The sequence below is a fragment of the Pyxicephalus adspersus genome, chromosome 8, assembly GCF_032062135.1.
Source record: "Pyxicephalus adspersus chromosome 8, UCB_Pads_2.0, whole genome shotgun sequence".
Lineage (NCBI taxonomy): Eukaryota > Metazoa > Chordata > Amphibia > Anura > Pyxicephalidae > Pyxicephalus > Pyxicephalus adspersus.
Genome location: NC_092865.1, coordinates 23,251,829 through 23,267,971, shown reverse-complemented (window position 1 = coordinate 23,267,971; position 16,143 = coordinate 23,251,829). Strand labels below are relative to the sequence as shown.

Below are 16,143 nucleotides of genomic sequence, written 5' to 3'. Positions count from 1 at the left end.
GTGGACCCCCAAAATCTTCAGCCCCCCAGAACCGCTGCCCTAGTCAACCCCTGCAACTGTTACATTATTAAAGTGTGTATATAAAGTATACATTATTCTGATATTATCTTTGCTGGCCTCTCTATTCATTCTTTCCATTTTGATTGTGCCCCTGGATAACCCCACTATCCTAGCTCCCTCTTTTTATCCTGACCATCCCCAATATATGTGGCCTGCCTGTCACTTATATACCTGCCACCTCCTGCCTGTCATTTATCTACCTCACCTGGGTGCCATTGTCTTTCATTTGTATTAACTTCACGTCTTTGATATCTGCTGGCAGTTATTATATGACGATTATATGACGATTTGATAATTTTAAATACTTAATCATGCACAGGGAAATAAAAAACAGGGTTTTACTTGACTGTGTTTGGATGCTTAAAGTAAACATAGGCTTTCTTTATATACAATGATTAATGGACATAGTCAATGACTTAGCAAAGTAACCATTCTACCTCCTTTATTAAATCAACACACCAATATGTTGGTCATGGGAGGGGCAGGGCAATGAAATAATGAATGAAAATAATGAAGCAGACATGAAATAGTTTGGCACACACTGCAGTATCCCTGCAATAGCTTTTCACAAATTGCAGTAGTCATTACAAACATTAGGCTAGAACTAAACAACACCAGTATTTAATCTTGTTACCTCCAAGGAGTTATAATGTTTTCCATAGTGCATCAAACTCCTAAACCCATAGAAGCACCAACACACAAAATACAGGTAATCTCCTATATGACCATGCATGCATACTTCAGTCAGGAATCAGGAAAAGAAGAATTTTTATTATACCCTAAAAAAATCTTTGGGCTTGCTGGATGTCATTGCACATTGTATATAGAAGAACAATGTCAACAAAATCACCAACCCAAAGGCCACCAGGTAGTCTCCTGTCAAATGACACTTGTGAACACACATTATTTGTCCAACAGGGTAACAAAACTGTAAAGAGCTCAAACTGATGATGCACTATAATATAAATATGGACAAGCAACCATACCCATATTACCAATATTCTTCCAATTGAATGCATATTGAGCAGTAAAACCTTTCTATTGGATGAAATGGGTAGATGGGTGCAGCAATAAAGTATGCAGTGCCTCTCATAATAATCTGCATGACTTACCTTGTAATATTATTTTGTAGACAAGTGAATTGATCTAATATTTTCTATTATTATCCAGTACAAGGAACCTGTTCAACTACTGCTACCGATCTACAAGAATCTATTGCACAGTAAGTTTTATGGTTGATAATGCTAACTGGATAAATATGACATTTTAATTTAGGAAAATCTGTGCTTGCAGCAAAAACAAACCAGTTTTTTCTATACTCTAGAGTCCAATGTCCATCTGGTTGCACAGTTAATGGAACCAATGTTTGGGGTACTGATGTCTACACAGATGTAAGTTACACAAACTCCTACTTCTGATCTTTAAAAAGTACAATACACAAATATTACTGGTAATGCATAATAATCATTTTTCTTAGGATTCCTCTATTTGCAAAGCAGCTATCCATGCTGGGACACTGAGTAACAGTGGAGGAATAGTGACAGTGAAGAAAACAGCTGGTCAATCAAGTTACAATGGATCAACCAAGAATGGAGTCAAAACAAGGAATTATGGATCATGGCCTGGATCATTTGTCTTCTATGGTGCTTCAAGACCACAAATCCCTAGACCCACAAATAAACCAACCCAAAAACCATCAGGTACTCTCCGATCACATCACAATTGTGAACAAACAATCTATGTCTAACAGGGTTGCAAAGTTTTACAAATGATGCATTTTACAGTAATGTACAAGGTACAGTACCCATATTAGGCAATCAGACTCCACTGATATTCATATTGAATAGTAAACTCTTTCTGTTGGATGAAATAGGTAAATGTGCTGTTTGCTTAAAAAATGGATGTAGCAATACAATCTATACAGCGTCTGTCATCAATATCAGCATGACCGTAATACTTTAAAGACAAGTAAATGAATATGTTTTCTCTTCTTTTCCAGTACAAGGAACCTGTTACACTACTGCTAAAGACCTACAAGAATCTATTGCACTGTAAGTATTGTCTTCTGATGACTGATATAACTAACTGGATAAACGAAATATAGGGAAAGAATATTCAGAAATATCTGTACTTGTTGAAAAAAACAAACAAACCAGTGTTTTCTATACTCTAGAGTCCAATGCCCATCTGGTTGTATGACTAATGGAAGAAATGTATGGGGAACTGATGTCTACACAGAAGTAGGTTAAACTAACTCCTACCACTATTCTATAAAAACAACATTACTCAAATGATAATGTTGATGTATATAATTGCTTTTCTATAGGATTCATCCATTTGCAAAGCAGCTATCCATGCTGGGACACTGAGTAACAATGGAGGATTAGTGACAGTGAAGAAAACTGCTGGTCAATCAACTTACAGTGGATCAATCAGTAATGGGGTCACAACAAGGAATTATGGATCTTGGTCAAAATCATTTATCTTCTATGAAGCTTCAAGGCCACAAATTCCTAAACCCACAAATACACCAACCCAAAAGCTACCAGGTAGTCTCCAATCACATGACAACAAGGAATTATGGATCATGGCCTGGATCATTTGTCTTCTATAATACTTCTAGGCCACAAATTCCTAAACCCACAAATACACCAACCCAAAAGCTCCCAGGTAGTCTCTGATCACATGACAATTGTGAACACACACTCTGGAGTCTATGTAAGGAAGAGTATCTGACATTCACTAAAACATTCCCTGGCGGGGAATCATCTGGGTCTATGTGTTTCAATGGCAGTAATTGATTCTGTCCCAGGAAATGTTTTAAAGAATCAGATTCATTGCTTTGTAAATAGCCCCTTCTATATCTAACAGGGTGGAAAATTGTTGAGCTCAAACAGATGATGCCCAACACAATACAAATTTACAAGCTTAAATCCCCAAATCAATCAGCTTCCACCTATATGATTGTGGAGCAGTAATACATTTCTTTTAGATGATATGAGTAAATGTGCTATGAACTTGAAAAAAATATGGGATGTAATAATACAGATTTCTGAGGTGTTTAGTATGTGTATGGTGATAATACCTTGTAGACATGTGTTCTCTCTTCCATTCCAGTAAGAGGAACCTGTTCAACTACTGCTAAAGACCTACAAGAATCTACAGCACTGTAAGTGTTGTCTTCTGATTACTGATGTTACTAAATATAGGCAAAATGTAATTAGAAAAAGCTGTACTTGTAGCAAGGAATACAAACCAGTGTTTTCTATACTCTAGAGTCCTATGTCCATCTGGTTGCATGGATAATGACATTTGTGTATGGGGAACTGATGTCTACACAGATGTAAGTTCAACAAACTCCTACTTCTGTTCTATAAAAATGACAAGACTCAAATATTACTGTTGATGTATATCATTCATTTTTTCCTAGGATTCATCCATATGCAAAGCAGCTATCCATGCTGGGACATTGGGTAACAATGGAGGATTAGTGACAGTGAAGAAAACAGCAGGTCTATCAAGTTACAGTGGATCAACCAGGAATGGAGTCACAACAAGGGATGATGGATCATGGCCTGGATCATTTGTCTTCTATAATGCTTCAAGGCCACAGACTCCTAAAACCACAAATACACCAACCCAAAAACCACCAGGTACCCTTCGATCACATCACAATTGTGAACACACATTCTATGTCTAAAAGCGTTGCAAAATTGATCAACTGATTGCAAAATTGAATCAAAATAGATGGTACACATTACAATAAATATGTACAAGGTACAGTACTTATATTAGCCAATCAGATTCCACTGATGTGAATATTGAGCAGTAGAGACTTTCTATTGGATGACATGGGTACGTGTGCTGTAACTTAGATGAATGCAGCAATACAAACTATGCAGTGTCTGTCATCAAAATTAGTATGACTTTATTACCATGCGGATATGTGAGTTAATATAATGTTTTCCCTTCTTTTCCAGTACAAGGAACCTGTTCAACTACTGCTAAAGACCTACAAGAATCTATTGCACTGTATGTATTGTCTTCTGATAAATGATGATGCTAACTGAAGAAACGTAATATAGGGAAAAAATTCAAAAAGATATGTGCTTGTTTAAAAATATATGTGTTTTCTATACTCTAGAGTCCATTGTCCATCTGGTTGCATGGTTAATGGAAGTAATGTATGGGGAACTGATGTCTACACAGATGTAAGTTAAACAAACTCCTACTACTGTTTTATAAAAAGTACAAAATCCAAATAATACTGTTAATGCATATTATTCATTTTTCTTAGGATTCCTCTATTTGCAAAGCAGCTATCCATGCCGGGACACTGAGTAACAATGGAGGATTAGTGACAGTGAAGAAAACAACTGGTCAATCAAGTTACATTGGATCAACCAAGAATGGAGTCAAAACAAGGAATTATGGATCATGGCCTGGCTCATTTGTCTTCTATAATACCTCAAGGCCACAAATTCCTAAAACCACAAATACACCAACCCAAAAGCTGCCAGGTAGTTTCTTCTATGTCTAACAGGATTGAGCTCAAACAGATCATGCCCAATACAATAAAACATACAAAATATTACTGTTTATGTATATCATGTATGTCATTGTGTGTAATGTATATCATTTGTTTTTCTTAGGATTCATCCATTTGCAAAGCAGCTATCCATGCTGGGATACTGAGTGACAATGGAGGATTAGTGACAGTGAATAAAACAGCTGGTCAATCAAGTTACAATGGATCAACCAAGAATGGAGTCACAACGAGGAATTATGGATCATGGCCTGGCTCATTTGTTTTCTATAATGCTTTCATTCCTAAACCTACAAAACCATCAACCCAAAAACCACCAGGTATTATTACATCAACTGATCTCAGTAAAAAGAATTTATGTTCTACATGGCTTGGGCCATTGCATATATCTCAGACAAATAAAACCGTAAAAATAGCAGAAGCTGTAGTATTTGGACAAATGTTCTTTTTGGCTTCCCTGATTAAATGCACAATAGTAATAATATTACTATATATAATAATATATATTACTATATTGCTACAATATAAATCAGTGTATTGTCCCTAGTGAAAATTTGTGATAAAGCATTGTATTCATTTCTTTCCAGTCCAAGGATCCTGTTCACCTACAGCTAGAGAGCTACAAGGATCAATTAGAATGTAAGTTATGTATTAAAATAATTATTGGTTAAAAGAAAATGAGTTACACAACAAGTAGCAAAAAAGAAAATAGAATATATATATATATATATATATTGCAAATGTTATTAGAACAAATAACAATCCAAAGTTTTCAATGTCGTAGGGTCCAATGTCCATCGGATTGCTTGAAGAATGTAAAGAGTGTGTGGGGAACTTATATTTACACAGATGTAAGTTAAACTCATAAATATTATTCCTATATTGAAATTAAATTGTGGCATAGTCCAAAATTATACTTTCATTTAATATCGTGCTTGTTTCTTAGGGTTCTTCAATTTGCAAAGCAGCTATCCATGCTGGATTTTTGGAAAATGCTGGAGGATTAGTGAGAGTAAGGAAGATACCTGGTCAAAAAATGTACAGTGGATCCACCAGGAATGGAATGACCTCAAAAATTCTTCTTTACTCCCTCAGGGCCCTTTTTATTTCTTCCCTTCGTTCATTTGCCACAGTTATTCCTCCCTATACCCTGCTGATCCATGGAATGGATTTGGTCAATGAATGAAAGCATTTGCTAAATAATAGGAAATTATTTTAAAAAAAAACATTCCATGTTTTTTGGATCACACAGGTTTACCCATGGAAGGCTATCTCCTTCAGTTTTGGAGAGCTTTAGTAAATGAAGCCTAATATGTAGCATTATACTTATTTACCCTTTTCTCATTTAAGCCATGCAAAAAAAAAATTAGCTTAGTACAGCCATGTCTACATTTGGCTTGTGTTCTCTAGGTGCCCAGGTTCCTAACTTCCACAGTTGGCAGATATGTTTTCTCCTCTGACACTCTTCATCTTAACAGGTAGAAAGTAGTGACGTCACAAACAGCAATACATGTTATCTAGGGAAGTTTCCTTTATTTTCTGATCTGACAACTATCAAGTATCAAACAGTAGGGAATTATTTCCTGTCCAAACGTAATGGAAAAAGTTTTAGTCCACCCACATATTTAAAAATCCAAAAGGATTTTTAAAATAAAGCACCCCCCCGCAAATAAAACACCCACCGATTCCTGCCACTGTCTGCCTCTGTGTGACTCCTCGATGCTGGCTGCAGTGCAGAGCGAAACTGAAAGTAACTTCAAAGGACAAGCAAGCTGCTGATCCCTGCCCTAACAGAGTCTGTTACCCGGCCTTGCTTTTTCTCACTCATTATGGGTTTATTTCATTCGAATCTAAGACCAAACAATAAATGATAGTTATCAAAGTCAAACTATTTGATGCCAATTAAATACAACAGCTAAAGAACATACACAGTTACGGTCATACTTAACTAAAAGAGTAGCTGAGAAATAAAATAAAACAATTGGTATTGGCGGAGCAGGGTCACTGTTGTAATGGTGGAAACAACACGGAAGTGTACGGCTCCGCAATGGTCGCCTCATACAACTTAAGACTACACTGACGTCACGCTGCTCCTCCCTTGTTTTCCTGTCTCTGATACAGTTTGTCAATTTAGTGCAATATAAAGAACAAAATTGTCATTCAGAATATAAGAATTTTTTAGAATATTATTTTTGTTTTATTATTAATAAATATTTTCTGTGGACCACCAAAATTTTCTCACGGCCTGTTGGTTAGTGAATGCTGGTCTATTAGGTCTCCATCAAAACAGCCAACTGAGGGAACATGCAGGGCAGGAAAACACTGCCGCTAACTAAAAGTCAGTGGCAGGATATCTATGAATTTGTTCAGAAAACTGTTTACACTGAGACATTATGCTAAACATACAAAAAAAAATATTCATAATTTATGTTACCTGCCCCATAAATTTGGTAGACAGGTTTTTATTGTATGTAATGCCAGGCTTTTATTCTGCTTTGAAATGTCTAAAGGATAAATTAAAAACCTTAAAAACGAAAATAGACTTTGCCAGGTACATCTTCCCTTACTCTGGGTAAACCAATGTCAATCATGTATGTAAAAATTATACTCAAATAACATTTGTTTTTTTTACCCCTAGAGAAGTAGATCAGTCTAAATGTTTCTATTTGTTCTTCCCTGTCTGCTTTACAAATATTCAGAAATAAACTGGGGAGAAGTAACCTCATTTCCATGTGTCTGTTGTCATTACTAATTCATTGATTACATAGTAAAATCATGTACAAAAACATAATATTGGTCCCTTAAAAAACTAGGAACACAAGTACGAGAGAAGCTTTAGATATTCAACCACAGAAGGAACTGCAACCTAGATCAGGTACATTTTTGATTATATTTCTCTTTCTTTAAGTTTGGAATAAATTTGATCTCTGTATATTGTAGTATTACATATACAACTGTGAGACTAGATTGTTAGAGATGAAAAATACTTAGACTCAACTATGTAGTTCATATATAATGTATATATATATATATTTAGTATATAAGACATTTTCTGACTTTTTGTACTGTTCCCTATTTCAATTACTGCAGTCTATTGGAGAAATACTAAAATGAGGATCTTGGCCCTTGAGGACTAGATTTGGGGACTTTGCTTTAGCTAAATGCCTGGATTAATAGTTTTATGTGAACCTGAAGAACATATAAACATTTTGCAATCTTTGCAACACGATAGGGTCAAGGATTTAACAATCACAATTTTTGATTGTTATTTTAATGAGTGTATGATGCTAATATTTCTTAAAATATTTTTATTAAAGCTTTATTAAAGATTTATTACAGCTCTACAAGACTAGGGAAGATAGACTATCATGGGTGAACCTGGGTGATCCAGCAAACCTGGAACGGACCCGGTCCAAGATTGAAAACATTTGCCCAATAATAGCAAATGGTTTGAAGAAATGCATTCCAGGTTGCTGGATCACCTAGATTCTCCCATGATAGTCAATCTTCTCCAGTCTTGGAAAGCTTTAATAAATTAGGCCCACTGTATCTAGAAAAGAAGACACGAAATTCTTTTAAAACTTGGCTGGCCTCCTGCTGAGATTTCTATTTTACTGGCTGCTATACCTACCTGTTGATTCATTGATCAACCATGTAGGTGGGATGTCAGACTAATCATTGCCAATGAATGAAGTACTGAATGAAGAGGATCATGATGACAACAAAGCACAGTAATGGTAGTTTATGTGTTTCTTTCATGAAAGCTTTTTTCTTAGAGATGAACAATTTGATCTAAGTACATAGTTGTAAAAAATGTATTTATTTGAATAAATGATTTAAAGAACATACAAAACCAACATCAAGGTACCTACAGGCTTTTTTGATTTAATCTGACAAAGTGGCAGAAATTGAAAATGAAATGGTGTATCAAAGGTTATATAAATTGTAGTATCATCACTTAAAAATATATACAAGTCCAGTTTCACTAATCAATGTAGTGACAGCAACAATTCCTGCAAGAGGCATTTTGGAGAAGACAGGGGCACAGGCCAGGGCAACGCACCTTCATTCCATATAGTACCAATACACTTAAAAAAGATAGTGAAAGCATCTGTTTTTCACACCCAGATATAGACAAGTAAACAAAATTCATGAAAAACAAAATCAAACACGATTTTCCTAGCATCTATAGCTTTTATTTGTTTATGGAAAGTAATGAAGCCACATGCAGAACCCACGGAATTCACATAACACAGCTGAGGCCCATAGAAGCTTCCATATGCAAGCATCTTCAGTATGTGTCTATTAACCCCAGTACAGAGGTGCTTTCATCAATATAATAAAATGCTGTACTACAGTAAGGAACACTTAAAAAAACTAGGCTAGGTAAAAACATGGCATTTATTGCACTCAGCAAGTTTATTAATTTGTATGCTATTTGATGCATAATTGCATATACATTTTTGTATTTGGGGTTCATTTAAACTGTCTAATTCTATAATTTTAATTATTATTTTTTTTAATTATCTACTCTTGAATATCCACCATAATGGGTGCCAAACTCACCTACTGGCAAGCAGAGAAATACATACTGTGAACAATTGGCTTTCAATACACTATAAGGAGAAACTCTTCCTAGTGATGGGAGACCAACAACCAAATATGCTCAGGTTAGAACCAGGCCTAGAACAATCTGGAAAAAAACCTCTAAAATTACACCCCCTTTTGCTTAAAGGGATCTATCACTAAAGGGGTACTACATAAGGCAGTTTCTTTATATGAGCCCTAATTGGCTGTTACATTTGAATCCCTAAAAATTATATATATATATATATATATATATATATATATATATATATATATATTTATATATACCTGAAAAAAGGTTTCAGGTTCAGTATTTGAAGCTTGTGAATGTAATATAGTAATTGAATTTTAGTGAACTTTCATAGATTACTGAGACTCAGCCGTTGAGATTAACACTATAGCACAAAAATAAGGAAATAAAATCAAGTGTACAACTCAGAGCAGTTACCACTGGAGATTGGTTTCATGAAACAGAGCTTAGCTATACTACTACCATAAGTGGACCTACAAGATAGAGAACCAATAGGTTATACGGAAGATTTGAGAGTAAAAGGGAGAAAAAGAAAAGGAGGGCAAAGAAAACGTGAATGTTGGTTGGCGATTGGAAGATATCTGAATATCATCAAATAATGTAAAAGTGGCAAAGCTTACATATTTTAATACATGTGTTGTTGAAATATAGATATAATGTTGCTGTAATAAGGTATAAGATGCAACCCGATCTTTAAACAGGTGTTTTATATTGTTTTTATTATTTTATATCCTTTTTTATAACCCCATTTTTAAATAGTTATTTAATACGGGGTGCATTAATGACACTACACAGAAGTGGAGTTTCTCCTTATTACAAACCTTATCTGAGCATGAATTTTCTTTTAAGTTCACAACCAACATTTATTAACATATATGTGTGTGTTTGTTAAATATCAGAAAGCTTTTGAATAATTTGTGTTGTCTTTCTACAGAATGCATTTGCTATCTGCATTGCCCCTTATGTTTTTAGCAGTTGTGCGCGCAGGTATGTATATAATTAATATATGATGTTATATACATAATATAAAAGTCCAAGTGTATCCACATTCCCCACCATTCCTTCCAACAATCAACCCCCTTGCTGGAATAAATATTTCTTGACACTCCACAAAATGGGGTCGCTCAAAGAACAAACTCCAACAGTTACAAAATAAAAATGTAGTGTATGATCATCTTCTTCTTCCAAAATTTGGGCTACTTAGCATTCCCCAGAATCTGCGTGCAAAAGGTTTTTTTATACTCTGTCTATGAATTAGGGCTTCTTTTCACATTCTGTTTTTGGTTGTGTACAAACCTGGGATCTGCTAGTTGCTGGAATAAATGGAGTCCCATGCACATGCATGGGAGTTACATTATCCTAGACCAAGGGTTGGCAAACTCTGGCCTTTAAGCCAGATACGGCCTAGCTGGTAGTTTGTTCCGGCCTAAAGCCCCCTGACTGATCCGGCCTAATGCCGTCCGGCAATCCGTGGCTACGGAGGAGAGGGATTTCACTTCAGGGGCAGTCCCTTGTGGTGGGTGGAGCCATTAGGGCGGGACTCAGAGTCCGACCTAGTGTGCTCCCTCCCACCCTGGAAATGACCTATTGGCCATGAAAGTTTGCCAACCCCTGTCCTAGACCAACCAAATAAAATGGCATAAAATGCCAAAACCAGAAGAAGCTGGGTGGAGGATAATGATGGCAGAGAGGGAGCTTGCCCAGTGGTAACTGGGCTCCATACAGCACAGGCATTTACAGCTGTAATGATTAGTGTGGAAGATTTTTTTTTTAAATAAATCTGTCTAAATGTTTTATTATAGATATCTTGTAATGCAATACTTTTATGCAAATCATGATATGAAATGCTTGTGTAATAGTATCTTTTTAAATAACTAACTGTATGCGTTATATTGCAGAGTCACATATACAGTCATGCAGTCCTGGATATGCAGGTAGGTTGCTGGTTTAGGTAAATGGGACAGAGCTCTAACATAATGCAAGACATGAATATGTCTCCAGCTATTAAGCTGACGTGTATTTAGTGATAAGTTACCCTAGATGCCAGACCCTCTGGCCCACCCCAAAATCTTCCACTGCCAGTTGAGTGTCTTTCCAACTTGGCATGAGAATACCATACCCAACATTGAAAGCCACAGCCATCTCTGCTGCCCACAATCAATGTGTGGGCTCAATGGAAAGTCAACTTTCTAAATTACTAACATTGAGCCCGATTTATTAAAGTTTTCTAAATCTGGAGCAGACAGACCATCATGGGAGAACCTGGGTGATCTATCAAACCTGTGATGGATTTCTTAAAAATCATTTGCTCTTAACAAATGTTTTAAATGAATTGAATTTTTAATTAAATTAATAATAAATTAGGCCTGTCCAGTGTGTCCTGTACAGAATGTCAGCATGTGCAGAAAGAAATATTGTCAAGGTTCCCACATTAATATGCATTCATTTCCAAATAAAACGTTATATTTATTTGAAATAATGTACTGCTTAGTAAAACCCCACAGGATGATTATAAATCAAACTCCAAGTTCTGTGAATTTACCCGCGGTCTGGTCTTTTTAGAGTAGTAGCATGACATCTTCTCCTCCTTCACAATCTTAGATTTAACAGCAAGGTTATAATATTCTTGGTATGTGAAACAGCTATGAGAACAGCTCACAAAAAAATCTAGAGAGAAAACCAGAAGTTCAATAAAGCAACATTTCATTGCCAAGTATTACTCATAATGCAGTCCCTGCATTTGACAACCTGTCCTCATATCCTACAGCAGTGGTCCCGAACCCCTGGTCTGTGGCTCACTGGTGTCCACTAGGCCGTCTGATAGGTGGGCCATGGCTCTGGCCAGTGCACCCCCCAACGGGGTCAGGAGAAGGCCCGCGCTTGGGGGGGTCGCACTGGCCAGAGCCGTGGACCACGTCTCCCAGAGACATCACAGGCTCAGGGTGGTGGGCGGGTTGCGATGGGAGAGTGGGCAGGTTCTAGCATGATGACGTCACTCTGGGGGGAAGTTTCTTCCTCTTTTAGTGACACACGGCTCCTCGGCATGCGTGGTCCGGAGTCCATACATTTAGTGGTCCAATAGGTTGGGAACCAAGCTCCAATAGGTTGGGAACCACTGTCCTACAGAATGTCCCACAGACAGGCTGCTATGGAAGGCAGATTGTAAAAACACACTACCAATTATATTTGTAGGAACACACTTTCAATAAAATGATGGCTTGATGATGTGTTTAGATGTTTGAAACATTTTAACATCTGTTTCCTTTTTGTTAAATAATTGTGTATTACACAAAAAAAATTACTTCATATTCTAATCCTAATATGAACTGTGTTTCCAAATAATCAAAAACTTGTTTTTAGTTTTAGTTTCCTGTTCGACCACAGGAGCTGATCTCATGGATGATACTGCAAGGTAAGTATATTATTATGGCTTTCTATTACAGTATTTCTAAGTTGATAAAGCTGAAATATCCAGCCTGCCATTTGCTGGCCTTCTTCTGAAATAATAGTTCTATGGAGGTCACACAACTGGGTCCTAACTCATTTTAGACCTTCAATAGCCACTATGCTGCATAGCCCTCATTCCTAGTTATAGTAGAGATATAATATTATTGACAATAGTCTCTCCAGTTTTCTATTGAGTTCTTCATTTTAAGTTCATGCAGTATTTAGGGTACGAATAAAAGAAAGTGCCGACCCATTTACCCTTACCTTAATATGAACTAATTAACATGTTTTTTCAGGCCCCCTGACCATTGGTGTGGTCTTTGTACTACATCTTTTACAATAGGACATTACCCAGTGCCTTCCATTTAGAGGCACATTGTTTAAAGAGTACTAGTGACCTCTAAACTTGTATGTAAGTCAGAACAGGTACATTATTTTAATAAATGCAATTAGGACAGATGTTTGTCTCAATGAATTATTAGGCAGCGTGGTGTCAGGTACTGTATAAAATCCTCACTGTGAGTTAATCACAAACAAAGCAAAGAAAAAATACTTCACATTTATTAACTGTGCTTTAATATGCAGAAAGAAAAAACTGCTGAGTTTGTCTTGGTGAATAAAGAGTTACAAGGGGCTGCAGAGCAGTTCAGTTCTTAGGATCATCCACAACCTCAGCTGTGTTTAGCAAAAGATTTCTTCTGTAAGTCATGCAAACCACCCCCTTTCCCCCCATCAAGCCTCCATACTGCACACGAGTGAGCAGGGAAGCTGTTATGTCACGGATATAATTTGTGACAGTTCATGCAAATATTAATGGGTTGAATTTGAAGTGTACAAAGAGGGATAATACAAAGACTTGAACGATGATACTATTTATTAATAAAGACAGATAGATAAAACAATGCAGTAACAGAGTTAAATACAACAAAAATACTTAGCTGCAGAAATGAGTTGCATTCATCCAAGGAGTCTTCCAAATTAATGGCTTGGCAGATGATCAAAAAATATGTTGCATACAGTTAGTTCTGGTCAAGACTAGTTAATTAGGTAAGCCTCTGTGTTTTTAACTACTCAGGAAGGAACTAAGACAATGGCCAGTGTTTGACCAGTACTGACCAATGATCATCCCTTAAACCAGTATTCTACCTTATAAGGATACCAGTTAAACGATATGCTGCATTCCTTTAGGATGACCTCATATATGATATACATATACCAGTATATACTGGTAAAGCATTATTGTTGGTGAGCCATAATTGGTATTAAATAAACTTGTGCTAACCCAACAGAAGCCCAGTTTGTATCTAGGTGTCGTCCGTATGTCGGATGTCCTTAACTCGGGGACTACCTGTATACATATGTCATGTTTTTTAGCTGTCTGTTGCAGACATTTTTTACCACTCCTTGTCTAACTGAAAGTAGTTGTCAGTTGTCATCAGGGGAGGAAATTTGGGGAAATTACTAAAAGAGGAACACAACTGTCTAAGTATATCAGATTTTAAAGAGGTTCTTCTTAATTCTGTATTTTAGCGTGTATTGTCCAGCTGGATGTCTGACGAAGAGCCTCTCCGTATGGGGAACAGATACCTACACAGAGGTAGGAGCCCTTACATGCTTCCTCAAACTGCAAAAATAAAAAAACAATATTGCTTATGTCTTTCTGTCTTGAGGCTTTGATTTCTCAATGTTTTTTTCTGCTATTACACAATAGCTGATTTCCTAAGTGCTAAGGCAGCATAGACAGGATCACAAGAGATACATTGGGCCTGATTTATTAAAGCTCTCCAAGACTGGAGAGGATACAGTTTTATCAGTGAACCTAACAAATAGCAAATGCGTTTATTAAATCCATACCAGGTTTGCTGTATCACTCAGATTCACTGATGAAAGTATATCCTCTCCAGCCTTGGAGAGTTTTAATAAATCAGGCCCTATGTCACATTATTACTATAGACTACTAATAAATGCAATTTTAAGTTTTTTTTTTTTACACAGGTTTGCTTGCTAGAATGAATTGTACTAGAAATCATTATGAAAACAAATTGTTGCTCTCCAGGTCCTTGGAATGTCTTGTTGTTGGTCATAGGGAGAGTTTGGTCTCTTTGGTGAGGCATTTTAGGACATTTTAGGACTCTGAAGGACGGTCAATTGATAAGTTGTTCCATGATAGCTGGAACTAGTGTCTCATATGATTCCTTCTAATGTCTCTGTAATTAATATTAGCTTAATGTGTCAGATATTTATGTTTGGGAGCTTTCACAAGGCACTTGTCCAGAATTCATATAATTCATAATCCAGAATAAATATTCATAATACGGTATTAAATAAACCTTCGACATAGCTATCAAGTTAGATCCTCTATAAACTGCAATGGGGGTCTCCACGCAGGTTAATTTTTTTACTTTTCTAGCTTTACCTGTTTACTTTGTAACTTTCTCTTTTAAATAAGCTTTCAAACTTTCACTGTGAGTAGATTTTGTTTTCCTTATCAGTAGTTAATTGAAATACCTTCATTTAAAAACACAATACATTAGTTCTGAACAAATGCAAGTTTTTTATATATGCAAAGATTTCAAATCAGTCTTTCGTAGTCGAAACTGTAAGGCATGTAGGCAACCACTTTCCAACAGTAAAACAACCAGTAGACATAAAATGAATGTATGAGGCCATTGGGTTATGTGCCCAGCTGTAATAACTAATTGTTTGGTGATATCAGTCATAAAAAAAGGATTACCTCCCTTTAAAGAGCACTGTTGCAACAATAATTTTACTATGGGCAAGAAAATAACTGTCCCTACAAGATTACAGTTAGGGATGAGCGAGAATGCCTCTGGCATTCTTACCAAAATGTCCTCGAACTTCCGATGGGTCCTCTCTGGTGCTCTCTGATTGGCTGAGAAATCGCTAAACGAGATCGAATTAAAAAAAAAAAAGGGAAACTTAGGTTACAATTTAAAAAACTCGCTCATCCCTAATCATGGTTATTTCCAAAAGATTGAGTTATAAAAAGCTTTCAAGACCTCTATAATATTTTTATCTAGATTTTATTTCTAAAATAATATTTATGTAACTAAACCTGCTTGTCACCTTTATTTTTTTACCTTTTAGGACACCTAAACTCAAATGTATACTTATCTTTACAGAACTCTCCCATATGCGTAGCTGCTGTTCATGCCGGAGTAAGCTCCAATGGAGGAGGTTATGTCAAAGTAATGAAGATGCCAGGTCAAGCAGAGTACATTGGCTCCATTAGAAATGGTGTCAGCAGCCTCAGTTATGGAACATCAGTCAGCTCCTTTATGTTGTTTACCAACCTCACAGCTTCAACTGTTTCTTCCTCTGCTATTGTAGATGCCTCTAGTACAACTCTCCCTGTCTCTTCTACTGCCCCTGTTTCTAGCACTACCCTCCCTGTTTCTTCTACTGCCCCTGTTTCTAGCACTACCCTCCCTGTTTCTTCTACTGCCCCTGT

General features: G+C 36.4%; 1 protein-coding gene and 2 long non-coding RNA genes across 3 annotated transcripts in view; all 3 read left to right on the top strand.

Annotated features, from left to right (window-relative positions):
• The window catches only part of LOC140337425 (uncharacterized), a 3,495-nt gene extending 2,213 nt beyond the window's left edge, over positions 1 to 1,282 (top strand). The window contains exon 3 of the long non-coding RNA XR_011922043.1: positions 1,231 to 1,282. This is a non-coding gene — a long non-coding RNA (uncharacterized lncRNA). The remainder of the gene's footprint in view (positions 1 to 1,230) is intronic.
• A 2,060-nt stretch (positions 1,283 to 3,342) lies between these two features.
• Positions 3,343 to 4,600, top strand: LOC140337190 (cysteine-rich secretory protein LCCL domain-containing 2-like). The gene is made up of 5 exons (XM_072420783.1): positions 3,343 to 3,403; positions 3,491 to 3,713; positions 4,041 to 4,092; positions 4,205 to 4,271; positions 4,358 to 4,600. Exons 1-5 carry the CDS (start codon positions 3,359 to 3,361, stop codon positions 4,598 to 4,600), a joined length of 630 nt encoding a protein of 209 aa, XP_072276884.1. The 5' UTR covers positions 3,343 to 3,358.
• A 145-nt stretch (positions 4,601 to 4,745) lies between these two features.
• On the top strand, positions 4,746 to 5,681 carry LOC140336203 (uncharacterized). Its single transcript, XR_011921831.1, has 4 exons — positions 4,746 to 4,926; positions 5,194 to 5,245; positions 5,391 to 5,457; positions 5,553 to 5,681. It is a non-coding gene; the product is annotated as an uncharacterized lncRNA (long non-coding RNA).
• The last annotated feature ends 10,462 nt before the right edge of the window (positions 5,682 to 16,143 follow it).

Excerpts from the sequence above, each read along its gene's own strand:
- LOC140337190 (XM_072420783.1), top strand. The coding sequence starts at position 3,359 with ATGGATAATGACATTTGTGTATGGGGAACTGATGTCTACACAGAT. Across the intron at positions 3,404-3,490 it reads GAACTGATGTCTACACAGAT|GATTCATCCATATGCAAAGC; the intron begins GTAAGTTCAACA and ends ATTTTTTCCTAG. Across the intron at positions 4,093-4,204 it reads CTACAAGAATCTATTGCACT|AGTCCATTGTCCATCTGGTT; the intron begins GTATGTATTGTC and ends TCTATACTCTAG.